Genomic DNA, 17,121 nt, shown 5'->3' with positions numbered 1-17,121 from the left:
GTCCCGACTCCTCCGTGGCATATACCCCATTCGAAAATACTGTGTACAATTGTATATTTAATCTAGTCAAGATTAAAGTTGTATATTTTTGAGATTCAAGTCCAAAAATTGTGAGAATTAAATCATATATTTTTGAGGGGGAAAAAATTGTATACAGTATTTTATTTTTTGGTTTAATCTCAGAATGTGAAATAAGTAGTTATACAGTCAGAAAAAAGTCATAATATTACAAGAGTAAATGTATACATGTTCATTAAAGAAATATACTTGAGAAATTAATAAGCGTTATATATTTTCTAGACAAAACATATATTATTGACATTTTTTTAAATATTTGGGGTTAAATGCTGATATATGGGAATAATGTTGCATACTTTCGATATTAAGGTCAGTATTAGGGCAAGATTGATTAATCGTTTGATAATTTGCATTTAATTTTCATGTTAAACAAAGACTTCCTGTAATTCATATTTTTATTGTTGTAAGCAATAAGAGAATTTTTATTTATTTATTTATCGGCATTTTCTGCCTAAAAAAAAAAAATCCATATCAGTCGGGCCCTAGTCAAAATATTACAAGAATTAAATGGTATATTTAAAAAAATAAAAGTTTAAAAAGTCTATGAATTGTGTATGTCATTAAACTTAAAAGATGGAATATTATTTGAAAAAAAATTCAGATTTTTGAGGAAAAAAAGTTTGCGTATTACCGCAACAAAAATAAAATATATTTTCGCCGCGAAAGTCAGAATATTTGCGACAGTGGCGCGCAGGTGTTAATATGTAACTGAAGCTGCTGGCTGAGCGCACAAACTCAATCTGTTTGTGTGTGTGTGTCAAACGTGTGATTAAGTTCACACTAACACAGCTTTTATCCAAATATCTCCTCCTCTTACCACCCCTCACACACTTGTGTGTCCTCACCCTCTCTCTCTCTCTCTCTCTCTCTCTCTCGTGTTTACTTCTTGCTCATTCAATGAGTAACCGTCGTGAGTCATCACACAAATGCTCAGGTGGACTCAGCTGCGTTATTTGCAGTTGACAAAAAAATATTTCTTCTTTTAGACTTAATCTAACATGGAAGTAGGCTACATGTTTTCATTTTGGCTTCATTGTGGCCTGACTATGGAGCCACTTGGCGTGAATGTTAACTGAGAGCCGCAATGTATTTCTGGTCAGATTTTGTCTTTATGAGGAAAACAGGATGGAATACTCGTATGCCAACTTATCAGTGCTTTCTTATCTAGAACACTACAAGCAAAAATGCAGACATCCTGGATCAATACGAAGGGGCTTTGACTGCCAACTCGCTTGTTGATTAATTGCATTTTGTTTGCCCATCTTTTTATCTTATCCCGAATGCTACTCAGTACCGATAAGACCGAATTCCCTGACCTCGGGGGGCCTTCAAGGCCCTTGAGAGTATTTGATGCGATTTCTTAAAAACAGACAAGAGTAAAAATTATTGACAAAGTTTCCACATTAAGAGAATCCATCGTCTTCACATGAGTCCAAAAAAATGAAGTGTTCTTTATCACATACACACATTTCATCGCGTCGCCTAATTTGTGTCAATATTGGATGAAGTACCCAGGTTGGAACAGATAACCCATTTGTCACATTAGCAGTCAGCCGCGTTGGGCTTGCACTGATTAAACAAGTGGTAACACACACAAAAAACATTTGTTCCTTTCATTTCATTTTATGTGTTAATGTTTGTGAATTTGGATGACTGATCATTACTTCAACGGCGAGGGCTACAAACAGGGTGTCAGAATGTGTAAATTAAAATAAGGCACAAGCAGTAGTTAAAAAAAAAAACATATTTGTACTGTATGTTTTTAATTCATGATCTAGAATCAAATTAGTCAACTACTGTACAGTGCACTGAATATTTGTGATAATTTTCTGTAAACTGTAGTGTCCTTTCGGATCAAAAGAAAACAAACAGGGCCTCCAATAATCCCTTATTGCACACTTCCCCCTAGTGGACCTTTTGTGATACTACTACTACGCCTACTGGGGTCCTTGGTTTATGGCGAATTACACCTAAATTTATCAGTTACGTACATTTAATAAATCATCATATAATAAACCATAACTTTTTTTTTGACTTTCAGCTGCAGGTTGTATTTTATTCACGTAATATTCTGACTTTTAATAATATATTTTTTTTATTGAAGTATACTACTATATTCTCACAATAATATGGCTCATTTATCTTTCAAATGTGACTGATAAAAAAAAAAAAAAACGTTTTCACCTAAATAATCCATTTTATATTTCTAGAAACGTACTAATTTTGAAAATACATATTTTTCATCTTGAAAACAATTCTATTGTCTGATTATACACCTTGACTATAAAATGACTTTCCTCAAGAAAAAACAAAACATTTCTCCCTCATATATTTATAATCCTGACAATCTCAATAGTTATTAAAATTGTCAAAAATCATCTCAAAAATGTACTTTAATCTTGAAAGTGTACAACTTCTATTGGAACAACCTAAAAATATTTATATTTAGTTCTCGCTAGCCTGACTGATCTGCAAAATATAAAACCTGATCTGAATGGCATCTCAAAATACTTTAGTTTCAGTTTTACTCAAAACTAAAGACCAGTTCTTACCAACTTCAATTCCATATTTTGATGGTTGATTCTAATTTCTAGGCAAATTTTGAATTAACTCTTTGACTGCCAAACGTTTTCAGAAAAGGGATGCCGTGGGTGCCAGCCAATTTTAAGCATTTTGACTGATCTTTCAAGGTCCATAGAAAATTATGTGTTTGGACTATGGAAACACACATACTGCCCAAAAAAGATTGGACTCTCATCTTCCATCAGAAAAAAAAAGTTTGTTTCTACCTTATTCCGTTTTTCAGTAATCCACAATAGAAAATGGTTAGTTTCACCTCTGTTTTGAAACAAACGTCTTTTAACGTCTTTGGCACTCCTCCATAGGATTTTACTAAACGTTATTTAACGTTTTTGGCAGTCAAAGAGTTAATAAGATACAATCAAAACAAAAACATTAACTATTTCACTATTTCATTTGTGATGCACTGTACTTGTGTTTTTCCAAATACAAATGTACTTAACGTCAAATGAAATTAAACGTGAGCAGTGACAGCTGTGAACAAACATCTTTATTTCCCGTGCGCTTTATGCCATGAACTCATAGGGGATGGGCTCCAGCAGCTGAGGCTGATTCTTCTTGGTGCTGACAAAATGAGCTTCGCGGGGAGGAGCCGGCTGCAAAGAAACGTATTTAACACAACGTTACGTCACAAGCGGGTTGCAAAGGAACGACTCAAAAATCGTGACCCGTTTCCGGCGCGCTCCTTCCGACCTGGCGCTTGAGCTCCACCCAGGTGCCCTTCTGCTTGGCCTCCAGCTTCTTGCTGTCGTTCTCTTTGACGCGCTTCAGGAAGCTGGCGCGGCTCATAGAGTGCTTCACGTGCTCAATGCGGACGTTGATCTTCTTGGGCAGGATCCTGCCCCTGCAGGCACAAAACACCCGCAATCCAAATGTTGGAAAAGAGGAGTTTCGCCGACGCACCGGGACCACTTGAAGCTTTCTCGCCCCGCCCACAGCGCTGTTTTCTAAATATCCGTTTGTTGTAACCCCGCAAGCACCTCGGCTCCAACAGGTCGGTTGAGACCAAGGATGCCAGAGGTCCGAGTGCTCTCCCCCACGCGAATGACCACACGGTGGACACGAACCGTCCCGGTGGCAAAGTGAACGTGGGGTTGCCTAATCATTTTGGAGGCATTTAAATACCGTCCGTGTGAGTGACGTGTACTTACTTGACCTGCTTGTTGACAATGACACCGACGGCGTGTTGGGTGACGTTGTACACGCGCCCGGTCTTGCCGTGGTAGCATTTGTGTGGCATTCCCTTCTGAATGGTACCTGTGCCCTGGAAGAAAAAAAGCAGTCATGACATTGGTCACCAATTTATCAATTCTTTAAATGCATTTTAGAATTGATTAAAACGGATGATAATGTTAACCCATGTTAGATAAACAACCAACAAGTGCCACAGCCAAATTACACCACACCCTGTTCATTTATTTTTATTTTTTAAATTCAAAATCCACCTGATAGAATCATTACCTTGATGTCAACAATGTCGCCCTTCTTGTAGATGCGCATGTATGTGGACAGGGGAATCGGGCCTGTCAAATTGGGAAGGAAATTCAGTGTAAACGTGCACGGCTTCCAACGATAGCATATACTTGCACAACGTTGGGGGAAAACACTCACCATGCTTGCGGAATGGCCTGCTAAACATGTACCTGGTCCCCCTCCTCTTGCCTCTGGTGTTCGTCATGTTGCCTGATTGCTGAAAAGAATACACAAATAAGTAAATATGTGAAATTTGTCTTGAGATACGTGATCTAGAACGAGTCTTGGGCATTTTTTTTGTGGTTTTACAAGTGACTGACATTTATTTGCATGTATGTTTTACTTTAAACAATTTACTCCCCTCAATTGCAACTATTGCTGCAACTGTACATTAGGCTATTTAACAGCTAACACAGCTCTGCGTCACGTGTAGACGCTTACATTTCAAAAAGGCTTTAGGACATTTGGTAAAACTGGCAAACTAACACAAATTACAATTGTTGAAGCTGAAGAAGGGTCGAATACGTGTAAGAACGAAAAAAAAGAGTGGTTGTTTCCTTCGAGGCCCACATGGAGAAGCACGCCGTAGCGACGGCTCACATTTAGCGGGCTTTACGGTTCTTACCCGGCGAGTTAATAGCATATTTTCACTACAAACATACAAAATAAGTGTTGTGCTACATACGCAAGTGAAAAGGTCGACGAAACGGGACTTCTTTGTGGGTGAAATTTGTAACTTTAACCGGAGAACAACTTACCCCGGGGTCTCGACAAGATGGCGGGTACGGCGGAAAGAGAGATTCGAGGACCTCAAGCTCCGCCTTGCTGGCTTACAAATGAGGCTGCCCCGTGTAATTGCCTGAACAAAAAGGTTAAAGCTTTGGCGTGGGCTGAGCCTGGATCAGTTACGTTCGAGAAAATTACCGGGATTTTGTTCGTTGCGTATGACATTTTTTTAAAGAGTAAAATTGCACTTAAAAAAAATGCACATTTGTATTTGTCATGTGCACAAAATCAACGGTAAATAAACATGTTGTTGTCTCCCTCCACAAAGAGTAGAAAAAGAAAGATACAGTAGTCATAAACATAATAAAAGAAATAGGGCAAAATGTTGCCATTAAGTTATTCACTTCAAGTTGGTGTTTTTGATTTTATACAATGTACTGTAATTTCTTTTAAAAGTGGCCTGCCATTGCTTCAGTATAGTGGAAGCAAATTTCCACCAGTAAAAAAAAGGACGTGTAGTATATCATTATTAGGAGATAGCATATCATAATTATGACTTAACATTTATTTATTTATACATACTGGTAAAAACCTAATGATATTATTTGTTTTGTTTAACCGAGTTTTATTACAGGCGGACAAAGGTTTCATTCGTCACTAAAGACGCATGCGCAAGAAACGCACTACGGGTTGGCAGCTGCTGTGTGCGTACGAGAAGAGCTGAGTGTGTCGTTTTTTATGACATAATTGCGCGTGTTGAACGTGTTTACGATACCACTCTTATTCCTTTTTACACGTGGCTTGCAGTATCCAAAATTATAGATAAATCAATCTCAAAACAAACAAAAACAAGCACCATCTGTGACGACGCTAGTGGGTGCTGCCCAATGCGGAAGTAACCTGCAGTGAATCCTCTCGCTTTTCAGGCCTAATCTCTTCACGTGATGTATGTTGGTTTGGCCAATTGCCCAATGCGGAAGTAGCATGTAGCGAATGCTCTCGCTTTTCTGTATTAGCCTCTGGACGCCTCCTCTGCCTGGGTGCCTGGCCGTTGCTATTGCACTAGCAAAGCAATCATCGGGAGCTTATCTGGTTGAACGAGGCGGTGTGCTTGGAAGATGGCACTGGCTGAATGGAAATCCTAATGACAGTCTCCAAATTTGCCTCTTTTTGTACCATGGTGAGTGTCGCGCGATTCTCGGCCGCGTCTTCGCGTGCTTTCCGTCGTGCCGAATGTGTACATTAGTGTGCTACTCGAACCCCTGTTTGTAGCAAAGGGCGCTAGTTAGCCACCTAGCTAATGTCAGGCTAACAAGCAGCCTACAAGTGACAGCTCGTCAAGCAGTGGAGCGCACATCTGGAGTATAGACGAGCAAACGCCGCGTTAATTAAATCATTTTCGGAGTAAGGGACAAGTTGAGATGCTCGGCCCTTTTTTTTTTGACAAGCTACTTGGTATTCCTAACGCAAGGCGATGACGACATGGTTGAACATCAGCTGCGCAGTTTGTCCACTCCAGCCGCATCTATAGAACAGGGGTCCTTGCTTTACGACGGGGCTCGTTCCTGTACGTAAGTCGGAGTGCAAAAATAATAACGCCTGATGTCTTTTTTTTTTTGGCCTTCACAGGGCGCCAATGCCTCTGCTCTGGAGAAAGAGATTGGATCTGAGCAGTTTCCGGTCAATGAGCACTACTTCGGCCTGGTCAACGTATGTCACCTTTCACCAGATGCTGCGTTTTTAGATGTACCCACTTATGTCAACCAGAACCTCCTTTCTTTTCCAGTTCGGGAACACCTGCTACTGCAACTCGGTGCTGCAGGCGCTCTACTTCTGCCGGCCCTTCCGTGAGAAGATCCTGGCTTATCGCGGGCAGCCTCGGCGCAAGGAGAACCTGCTCACTTGCCTGGCTGACCTCTTCCACAGCATCGCCAACCAGAAGAGGAAAGTGGGCGTCATACCGCCAAAGAAGTTCATCACACGTTTGCGCAAAGAGAATGGTAAGAGGGACATCAATGAGTATTTTATTTTATTTTTTATTTTTTTATCTCCTAAGGTCTGGACATTTCAATGATTTTGTCGCTTTTTTTTTTTTTTAACTCATTCACTGCCATTGACGGCTATAGACGTCAAAAATTCATTTGAACTATTGAACTATTTCTATTAGTTTAACATTTTTTTCCACTTTTGCTAACAAGAGCATGAAAACCTAGATTTTTTTAATTCTACATTCAGTAGAGATATACAATTTGTGATTAATCATTAGTTAACTAGTGAAGTCATGTGATTAATTACAATAAAAAAAAAAGTAATCGCCGGATGCATCTAATTAAAAAAAAAAGTAAAAATGAGGGGCGTCAGATGATTAAAATTTGTAATTGTAATTAATCGCATGACTTCAATAGTTGACTCGCGATTAATCAGAAATTTTATGTTATAAATGTACAATACAATTTTTTTCTAGGTTTTCATAAAAAATGAAGAAAAAAAAAGTTAAACGAATAGAGATAGTTCACATTAATTTTTGACGTCTATAGTCGTCAATGGCAGTGAATGAGTTAAAACAGATTTTGTGTGGATTTTTTTTTAAAGCATTTTTTTCCCCAACTTTTTTTTTTTTGCAGGATCATTTTCGCACAGACTACAAATGCAGAAATTAATCGATTATCAAATGAATCGACAACTATTTTGAAATTGGTTAAGCGACCTTATTTAACTTAAGGATAGACACGGCCACTTAAACAAAATCAGTAATGAGAATTAACGGGAAACAAAATCAGAGAATTAATTTTCTAGCCGTATCCTACCTGCTTATTTTTGTCTGGACGCAGAGCTGTTTGACAACTACATGCAGCAGGACGCCCACGAGTTCCTGAACTACCTGCTCAACACCATCGCCGACCTGCTCCAGGAGGAGCGCAAGCAGGAGAAGACCAACGGCCGCCTGGCCAACGGCACCCTGGACTCGCAGAACAACAACAGCAACGCCGCGCCCGCGCCCACTTGGGTGCACGAGATCTTCCAGGGCACCCTCACCAACGAGACCCGCTGCCTCACATGTGAAACGGTAAGAAAGTCAGTTAAGTATAATAAATAATAATTAAAAAAAAAAAAAATATATATATATAATTTCTAACTTTAGCACAAATCTTAAGAGCAGGTAAAAAATATATTTATTAGAATATCAATTCCATAAAAAATGTATTCATAAAAATAGCACCTAAACATCTTTTTCTGCACATGTTGACTTTGTAACAGCGCCACCCACAGGACTGGAGTGTAACTGTATCATCTTTTTCCGTCTTGTCCTTGCAGATAAGCAGCAAAGATGAGGACTTTCTGGACCTTTCTGTAGATGTAGAACAGAATACCTCCATCACACACTGCCTAAGGTAACCCCCGTTTCATGTGGAGGAGCGGTTGCCTTGAACGTGCGCAAGTCCAATTGAGTCGTGTTTCGCCCCTCCAGAGGCTTCAGCAACACGGAGACACTGTGCAGCGAGTACAAATACTACTGTGAAGAATGTAGGAGCAAGCAGGAGGCGCACAAAAGGTTTGTTTGAACGTCAGAGACTCCACACACATGACAATTAAAAAAAAAATAAAAAAATAATCTGCGTTCCACCACTGTTAGTTTGGCAGTTAACTAGAGCGCACTTTAGGATTTGCGTACCCCGCTTAACTGTCTGTTCCGCGGCGCCGCAGGATGCGCGTGAAGAAGCTGCCGATGATCCTGGCGCTACACCTGAAGCGCTTCAAGTACATGGAGCAGCTGCAGCGCTACACCAAGCTGTCGTACCGCGTCGTCTTCCCGCTGGAGCTGCGCCTCTTCAACACGTCCGGAGACGCCACCAATCCCGAGAGGCTCTACGACCTGGTCGCCGTGGTCGTGCATTGCGGGAGGTACGGGCGGAGATTTGGGTTCATGTAGTGTCAGAATTTGTAAAGAGAATGTGAAGAAAAATTCGTTGAAATAAGGAAATGCAATTCCGTATTGTTTCTAGCTAAATGTCAAAAAAACTATTTAAATAAAGACATTGACTAATAAATGCCTTACCCCAAATAGATAGTTGATACTCGACCCCGGGCAAATATATAAGGAAATATGGTTCAGAATTTTTTATTTTTTATTTTACATAAATATTAAAAAAAAAAAAAACGCCTTCCTAAATAAATGTTTCCTATTTTATTAAATACCTTACCCCAAATACGGGAGATATCTGATACTCAACCCCGGGCAAATATATAAGGAAATATGGTTCAGATTATTATTTATTTATTTTTTTACATAAATATATAAAAAAAACGCCTTCCTAAATAAAGGTTTTCTATTTTATTAAATACCTTACCCCAAATACGGGAGATATCAAGGTACTCTGCAGTTGTGTAAATAAATATGCCACTTGGATATATGTTTTTTTCCCCCCACAAATATAAAAATATTTTTACTCATGCAAAAATACACCCCTCCCACTCATTAGCATTTATATGAGGAAATGTGGTAACTTCAGTATTTTTCGACCATAAAAAAAAACATTTGTAAATAAAGGCCTTATCTCTAGTAGATCATTGGTACTTTTTGCAGTATTATTATTATTATTTTGCTCATTTATCAAATCCTCTTTCCACTATTCAATCTTTTTATTCTTCCTATAGTGGTCCGAACAGAGGTCATTACATTGCCATCGTCAAAAGTCACGACTTCTGGTTGCTGTTTGACGACGACATTGTGGAGGTGAAGATAAACATTTGATTTCCCACTTCGTACACACACACATATATATAATTTTATTTTTTTAAACTTTTTAATCTTTTTTTATCTTTGTGTATGTGTGCGCAGAAAATCGATGCGCAGGCCATCGAGGAGTTCTACGGCCTCACCTCGGAAATCTCCAAGAACTCCGAGTCGGGCTACATCCTCTTCTACCAGTCCAGGGACTAAACCCGGGATGAGGACAGTTGGACATTGAGCGACGCGCCGCTGCAGCAGCCCACGGATCAATAACGAACAAAATGGCGTCAAGGATACTTTTAACGGCATAGCATGCCTTATTTGCAGAGGTGGGCATTTCATCAATATTGACGATTGATGGCGAACTTCTAAAAATTAACAAATTTAAGCATTGACGGAAGTGGGGTTTCGTCCGTCAATGTAATTAATCGTCAATCCGTCAATAAATTCGGCAACCCGTCAATGGCGGACGTCTCATTTGGGTGCGCGATGGACGAATGAGGGATTGACGGCTCAGCTTGAAATAATGACGGAAGTGTGCCCAGACTGTTGACGATTGCCGAATGACGGACGCTCAAAATTCATTGACGCGCCCACCTCTGCCTATTTGTACAGATGTTTTGTTTTTGAGTGACGTTCTAGTTTGAGGGATGAATGAATCTTTAATCATTCATAATATTTCCCCTCACCCGAGATGGGAATCATCATAAACTAAGAAGATACTTACAAGGGGCGACATGGATTGTGTATTTCTACAGTGTACAGAATGGTATTTGTATAAATATTACACAAAAAAAAAAAGATTATTGGAAAATGTCAGATGTATTAATAACACTATGGTGCACTTTTGATACCGTTTTGTAGGTGTTGGTGAGTTTAACGTGAGGGAGCAATGGAGGAGGAGGAAAAGGCCTGAATCGTGATCATTTTCTGTTTTAAAGAAAAAGAAATAAAGCCAGTCTTGGGGCGATGTACTCTCGTTCTTTCAAAGTCACGGTGATGACTCATAGCAGCTCAATGTCGCCCTCTAGTGGTGCTACCTGCTATTGACGTTCACTTCTACTGCAACAAGAGCTATTTTTAACACGAGTCCCTCGGGAAGGTGCTTGCTTGGGCTGCACGAGAAAGTTTCACTTAGGAATATGAAATTTGGTAGGGAAAGACCTGATGCCTGAAAAGACACGGGGAGTCTGCCATTTTGTTTTTTTTCCATTAGCCCCCCAAGACCAGTTTTACTTATAACATTTGGTAGATGCGCCCATCGCTATTCGAGGCACCTAAAAATCTCAAGAAATCATGTCAAAATACAGAAAGTTTACCAAATTAGTTTCAAGCAACCATTTTGCGTCTCATTTTCAGAGACCAACTTGTAAAATGAGCAAAAATGTCCTTAGTTTTTGTCTTTGTCAAATAATATATGATCTTTTGCAGTTCATTAGAAATATATTTGTTTTGGTATTGCTGTATGTTTGTACAGAATACGGAAGGTCAAACATTTGTTTGACAATTGCAGTTTGTTAAAATAAAAAGACAACATTTGATCAAATTAAAAACAGACTACAGTACTCTAAAAACTAACTGAATTTAAAGAACAAAACAAAATAAAAACATGTAATTTGTCACACAAAAAAATATAAAAAATAGCTTTAAAACTAGCTGAATTCAAAGAAAAGTTAAAACAAAATTAAAACATGTCGTTAGTCACAAAAAATATAAAAAATAATTTAAAAAAATAATCAAATTACTCTAAAAACTAATTAAAACTAACTGAATTTAAAGAACAAAAGACAAAACAATAAAAAATAGTAATTTGTCACACAAAAAATATAAAATAATAATAATAAAAGAAATTGCTCTAAAAACTAATTAAAACCAACTGAATTCAAAGAATAAAAGTCAAAACAAAACAAAAACTCACAAAAAAATCTAAAACTATGACAACCCTGACCCTCACTTCTACGAAAATGTAGCCCCTGAAACCAGTCTCACTTAGCAACATGAAATCCAGTTGGCATGTCTATCAAGAGTAGATGGGCAAAAAAGTCTCAAGAAGCCATGTTTGAAAAGACACGGGAATTCTGCCATTTTGGTTTGAAGCTACCATTTCCAGAAGTCTTTCAAAAACTACCTACAGGTACAAGCGATTTAGAATCAGTATTAAATTTGTCTTCACAGTCACAACACATTTGCGAAAAATAAAAATGACCAACAGAGGGAGACAGAACAGGAAGCCTGACGGTTCGCTAGTTAGCGCCTCCAGTTTCTTAGATGGAAAAAAACAACATTGTGAGGCAGCATCTAACCACTAATCCACCGTGCTGCTAGGCCAACTCATTGATCAGGAATCTCCTTATTTTCTATAACCCTGCTCACAACCCTCCGTTTTCTTCGGATGGCGCGTCCCCTCCTCCTACCCGCCCCCATCCGCGTGTGAGCCCACCCCTCCCTTCCTCTCTCCTGTCCTCACGCAGCCGCAGTCGTCTCCCCCTCTCTCTCTGTCTATCCATCCTCGCATCACCGAGCCGAAAGAGGAGCCGCACCCCCCCCGCCTCCTCCTCTCCTCTCGTCTCCATCCACCGCTCCCTCCTCCAGCGACATGGACGCACAAGGTTGCCTCTGAAGCGTCAGCTCACCGAGTCTCAAGGTAAGCCGCGTTGAGCATCCCTGATGCAAACGTCCGATCCATTATTTTTTTTTTTCTCTCCACCTTCCCACACCCACTCCGGCGTCCTTTCTGCTGACGTGGAGCAGCAGGAATAGCAGTAGCAGTAACATATGGCCACTTTGGGCGCATGCTGCTGTGGTGCGGGGCGGGGTGGCTAAGCCTCCTGCCACCGGTGTTCATATTCCGTCAATGTGGCCCTGCTATGTGTGCTTCGACGCCCTTCATCCGCCTCCTTTTTCTAAGACAATGATGTAGCAGGGGGGGACGCATGGCTTTTTTTTTAGCCGGAGCTCAGACCTCCGCCAAGGGCCTAACGTTTTGGGTAGCCGGCTCACATGTGACTGAATTTTTCGTCATGTGAGATTCATTCAGAAATGCTGTAAACAAAAAAAAAAAATCATCCTTTGTGTGAGAATTCCATGAGGTCTGTTTCCTTAGGCCAGGCGCAAAAAGTTTGGTGGAGATCAGCTGAGTAGTTTTCACATAAGCAGCTACAGCCGCATATCAATGAATTTGCATCACGAAGATGTGTGAATAATGCAAAGCGAGGTCGACTCAAATTGGGGAAGAATGGTCTTATTTTTGCAACATTTGGAGGATGAATGAATGGTGTGTAGACTTCTGTCAAAGTATATTAATGATTTTTTCTGCATTTTTCATTCATAAATTCATGAAAATGTTGGGAAAATTCCTTGCAGTGTTGATGAAAGTAGGGGAAAACTCTAGAAGGCATATTAATGAATTTTTTTCTCATAAACCTTAATGGATTATTCATTCACAAATTCATGAAAATATCATAATGCATGTTGACAACAAATGAGTAAAAACTGTCCTATTTACTAACCTCCGTGAAGGCATATTAATGAATTGACAAATGAATGAAAATGTTTTGTATGTTGGCCAAACTTCTGCCCAGGCATGTTAATGAAGAGTCGTGCATTATTTATCCACAACTTAATGACATTTTGTCATCAACTTTAATAGGTTATTGGTTCACAATGTCGACAAAATAACATCTGTGAAGGCATATTAATGAATTTTTGGATGCATTTTTTTAATTTGCAAATGAAAGAACATGTCTAAAACTATTGCATGTTGGCAAAAATGGGTAAAAAAAAATGGTCCTACTGTATTTCCCTACCTCAGCGAAGGCATATTAATGAATTTTTGACATCAACTTTATGTGCATTATTTTGGTTCACCATTTTATTATTTATCTATTTATTTATTTATTTAATCATTATTTCATATTAACGGTAAGGTACATGCATACTTTATTCACAAATGAGTGAAAATGTTGAGAAAAAGACATTGAATTGTGGACAAGTGGATCCGTATGCCAACATTTTCATGGGTTCTGATTACCTAGTCCATTAATATGATGAGTAGTTTTCACATAATCCTGCTAAGCGCTTACATGCGCCAAGGCTTATTAATGAAATGTTCCTATCCAGAAGCATGCATGATTCAGTGATTCAGAAATTAATTTTTGTTGCGAAATGCAATTATTCAGTGCTTAGAAATGTTGCTAAATGTGCTGAAAAATGACAAACTTTTGGGGGATCAATGAATTTTTGTAATTAAGATTCATGCATTCTTTAAAAATGAATGTAAATGTTGAAAAGTGCGTTTCAGGGCAAAAATATTGTCAAAATTGTCTTTTTTAACCCCTGGGCGTTATTTGACCATTTTTCGGCTTTTTGTTGGTTCTGACCAACAGAGCATTTCAAAATAAAATAACGCCCAGGGGTTTTAAACAAATTTTGATACATTTTTGAGCACAGGTCACCATCGGGCAGATTAACAAATTTTTGTCATTAAGCATTTTTCTAATAAATGAGTTGTAAGGCGGACAAAAGTGGGGAAAATGGTCCTATATGTCCCTGTATGTCCTAATGGAGTTTGACTGCGTTTTCAGACGGGGGCCACAATGAGCGAAGAGCCACCCAGCTGGCTGAGCCCCGAGCCCACGGCGTGGGCCAGCGGCGGAGGGGGCCCGACGGACAACGCCAGCGTCCCGGTGACCTTCCCCGCCGAGGAGTCCCTCTCGCCCCGCCAGCTGCCCCTGCTGGTCAACCCGTGGGACATCGTCCTGTGCACGTCGGGGACTCTGATCGCCTGCGAGAACGCCCTGGTGGTCCTGGTCATCTGGCAGAACCCGGCCCTGCGGGCGCCCATGTTCCTGCTCATCGGCAGTCTGGCCTTGGCGGACCTGCTGGCCGGCCTGGGCCTGGTGCTGCACTTCACCTGCGCCTACCTGCTCCAGTCGGACTCGGCCCAGCTTCTCACCGTGGGCCTGGTGGTGGCCTCCTTCTCGGCGTCCGTCTTCAGCCTGCTGGCCATCACCATCGACCGCTACCTGTCGCTGTACTACGCCCTCACCTACAACTCGGAGCGCACGGCGGCCTTCACGTACACCATGCTGGTGCTCCTGTGGGGGCTGTCGCTGTGCTTGGGTCTGCTTCCCGTCACGGGGGTCAACTGTCTGGCGGAGGAGGCCACGTGCAGCGTGGTGCGCCCGCTCACCAAGAACAACATCGCCGTGCTCTCCGTCTCCTTCCTGCTCCTGTTCGGCCTCATGCTGCAGCTCTACGTGCAGATCTGCAAGATCGTGATGCGACACGCCCACCAGATCGCCCTGCAGCACCACTTCCTGGCCGCCTCGCCACATTACGTCACCACGCGGAAGGGCGTCTCCACGTTGGCCATCATCCTCGGGACCTTCGCCGCTTGCTGGATGCCCTTCACCGTCTATTCGCTCATCGCCGATTACACGTACCCGCCGTTGTACACCTACGCCACGCTGGTGCCCGCCACCTACAACTCGGTCATCAACCCGGTCATCTACGCCTTCCGGAATCAGGAGATCCAAAAGGCGCTGTGGTTGGTGTGCTGCGGCTGCGTTCCGGCCAGCGTGGCGCAACGGGCCCGGACTCCCAGCGATGTCTGACCCAGTGGGACCGGGTTTTAGGAGAGAGAGAGAGTGGAGGGCGCACCTCGGTTGGTTCTCACAGAGGATTGGACTGACCTAGGTGGGCTTTGAGAGGGGGGTATCGGTACCGGTACCAAGGGTGGGGTTTGAGAGAGGGTTCATTTTGAGAGGGTCCCTGGGTTGGAGAAATATGACCCGGGCGGGACTTGAGAGTCTTGTGAGTTCTTGGGACTTTGTGTCACTGGGTTTAGGAATCCCTGAGTTGGGGCAAACTTCTGGTGGGTTTTAAGAGAGAGGCTCAATCGCCCCTTGGTTGGGTTTTGAACGGGAAACGTCCCGGGTTTGGCTGACAGAAATGGGTGAACCGATTTTGAGAGTGCGGTTCCTCTGGGTTGGATTTGACAGAGATCCCCTGGGGTTGTTGAGAGAAGGTTTGTTGACACAGAGTGCCATTGACGGCTATAGACGTCATTGGCGCTATAGACGTCATTGGCACTGGGTGGGTCCCTGGGTTGGTTGGTGGGTTGGAGTTTCAGTGAGGGGACTTCCCTGGGTTGGAGCCAACTGATCTGGTTGGATTTTTAAGAGAGGAGGTTGGTCTATCAGTGGGCATCCAGAGAGAGGAACAAACAGACCTGGGCGGGTTCTGAAAAGGGGTCATCCTGGGGTTGGTCCATCTGAGAAGGTTTGCGCAAAAATGACCTGGGTGGGTTTGCGGCATGGGAGTTACCCCAGGTGGTATTTTCTTGTCATCACGTGAGGTTTTTTTTTTTTTTTTTGCCTCTGTCTTCCTCACTTGAGGCGGCAGCCATGTTGCATGCTGCCAACCATCCCTGCCTAACCCCGCCCTTGCCCCGCTCTGCAGAGGGTGCCCATCACATGTTCCCGAGCGGGGAGCGACTCAGCTTCGGCCGCCACGTGCTCGTCCTTCGGGATTATTGGTCGCTCAAAAGGCAGATTAAAAAGCAGGCAGACGACAACGATAAGCACGCAGGCCTTTTTTTTTTTTTTTTTTTTTTCCCTCCCAGCAGCAAGTCTGAAGCAGCATCCATCCCCAACCAGCCCGCCCGCCTGCCCCGAACGTGCGTGGCAAGCTAAAGAGGCGCGGCGAGCTAAAAATAGATACCGGCTTCTCTTGTGGAAATGAGAAGGTCTCGCTACACTTCTTGTCTTTCACCGGATTCTTGTGTGTGAATCATACTAATAACGCCCCCCTCCCCCACTCAGGGGAGACCCCCTGCCATTAACAACCCCCCCCCCCCTCCCGTTTGTCATATCACTGGAGGCTGAAGTGCACCATCCATGCACCTCACTTGTATTTGCTTGATTTTTTAATGTTGACGCAGTTGGAGGTTGCAATACAGTCCATGCAATTCCACCATTTTGTTACTCGGATGTAAGTGGAATCATGTGACTTCTCTCAGCCAATCAACTAAATGGAACCATATTATAACGACAAAAGGATTAACTCATTGTTGGGCACTTACAGTGATCTAACCTAATTATAGGGCACTTATTGAAATAACTAAAAAAAACATTCTAATTATTTTAAATGTTGGAATCTTAATCAATTTTTCACGTTAGATTTATTTATATTTTATATGTCATTAAGGCGCTTTTGTTGCTGCTGTCCAGTGAAAAACATGTATTATTTAATTTAATTATTATTTATTATTATTATTGTTATTATTAAATTTAAATCGAATTATTTTATGTAATTTAAATACTAAAATTCCTTACATTTACTTAGTACATTTTTTTTGTATTTAAAATCTTTGTTCTTATTTATATAATTTCTCGTTCGTGTCCGGCAACAAACTGACTCCACTTAATTCTAAAAAAAACCATATAAAATATTAAATATATTAATATTAATATAATATTTTTTAAACATATGTATAGCAGCTACATTTATATTTATTATCTATGACTATA

General features: G+C 41.3%; 3 protein-coding genes across 5 annotated transcripts; 2 read left to right on the top strand and 1 right to left on the bottom strand.

The window, feature by feature from the left end:
• Positions 1–3,126: 3,126 nt before the first annotated feature.
• On the bottom strand, positions 3,127–4,978 carry rpl21 (ribosomal protein L21). Of its 2 annotated transcripts, none has more exons than XM_077555029.1 (6): positions 4,890–4,978; positions 4,270–4,348; positions 4,120–4,181; positions 3,810–3,922; positions 3,352–3,502; positions 3,127–3,254 (listed from the first exon to the last, which is right to left on the bottom strand). In XM_077555029.1, the coding sequence occupies exons 2-6, from the start codon at positions 4,334–4,336 to the stop codon at positions 3,165–3,167; spliced, it is 483 nt and encodes a 160-aa protein (XP_077411155.1). In that variant the 5' UTR covers positions 4,337–4,348; positions 4,890–4,978; the 3' UTR covers positions 3,127–3,164. The 2 variants fall into 2 exon arrangements, with proteins under 2 accessions (XP_077411155.1, XP_077411156.1); XM_077555030.1 differs by lacking the exon at positions 4,890–4,978 and adding an exon at positions 4,817–4,887.
• Positions 4,979–5,512: 534 nt separating this feature from the next.
• usp12a (ubiquitin specific peptidase 12a) lies at positions 5,513–10,559 on the top strand. Of its 2 annotated transcripts, none has more exons than XM_077554951.1 (10): positions 5,513–5,762; positions 5,874–6,037; positions 6,487–6,567; positions 6,644–6,857; positions 7,689–7,924; positions 8,173–8,249; positions 8,327–8,410; positions 8,563–8,760; positions 9,514–9,592; positions 9,698–10,559. In XM_077554951.1, exons 2-10 carry the CDS (start codon positions 5,990–5,992, stop codon positions 9,797–9,799), a joined length of 1,119 nt encoding a protein of 372 aa, XP_077411077.1. In that variant the 5' UTR covers positions 5,513–5,762; positions 5,874–5,989; the 3' UTR covers positions 9,800–10,559. The 2 variants fall into 2 exon arrangements, with proteins under 2 accessions (XP_077411077.1, XP_077411076.1); XM_077554950.1 differs by having other exon boundaries at positions 5,513–5,803.
• Positions 10,560–12,088: 1,529 nt separating this feature from the next.
• gpr12 (G protein-coupled receptor 12) lies at positions 12,089–17,018 on the top strand. The gene is made up of 2 exons (XM_077554910.1): positions 12,089–12,233; positions 14,173–17,018. The coding sequence occupies exon 2, from the start codon at positions 14,185–14,187 to the stop codon at positions 15,202–15,204; it is 1,020 nt and encodes a 339-aa protein (XP_077411036.1). The 5' UTR covers positions 12,089–12,233; positions 14,173–14,184; the 3' UTR covers positions 15,205–17,018.
• The last annotated feature ends 103 nt before the right edge of the window (positions 17,019–17,121 follow it).

The sequence above is a fragment of the Vanacampus margaritifer genome, chromosome 20 (assembly GCF_051991255.1).
Source record: "Vanacampus margaritifer isolate UIUO_Vmar chromosome 20, RoL_Vmar_1.0, whole genome shotgun sequence".
NCBI lineage: Eukaryota > Metazoa > Chordata > Actinopteri > Syngnathiformes > Syngnathidae > Vanacampus > Vanacampus margaritifer.
Note: the sequence above shows the minus strand (reverse complement) of the source record. Positions and strands in the feature narration are given on the sequence as shown.

Coding starts and splice junctions, on each gene's coding strand:
- rpl21 (XM_077555029.1), bottom strand. CDS start 4,336: ATGACGAACACCAGAGGCAAGAGGAGGGGGACCAGGTACATGTTTAGC. Junction 3,923..4,119: donor GCGACATTGTTGACATCAAG/GTAATGATTCTA, acceptor TTTTTCTTCCAG/GGCACAGGTACCATTCAGAA. Junction 3,503..3,809: donor ATTGTCAACAAGCAGGTCAA/GTAAGTACACGT, acceptor TTGTGCCTGCAG/GGGCAGGATCCTGCCCAAGA.
- usp12a (XM_077554951.1), top strand. CDS start 5,990: ATGGAAATCCTAATGACAGTCTCCAAATTTGCCTCTTTTTGTACCATG. Junction 8,250..8,326: donor TCCATCACACACTGCCTAAG/GTAACCCCCGTT, acceptor TCGCCCCTCCAG/AGGCTTCAGCAACACGGAGA. Junction 9,593..9,697: donor TTGACGACGACATTGTGGAG/GTGAAGATAAAC, acceptor ATGTGTGCGCAG/AAAATCGATGCGCAGGCCAT.
- gpr12 (XM_077554910.1), top strand. CDS start 14,185: ATGAGCGAAGAGCCACCCAGCTGGCTGAGCCCCGAGCCCACGGCGTGG.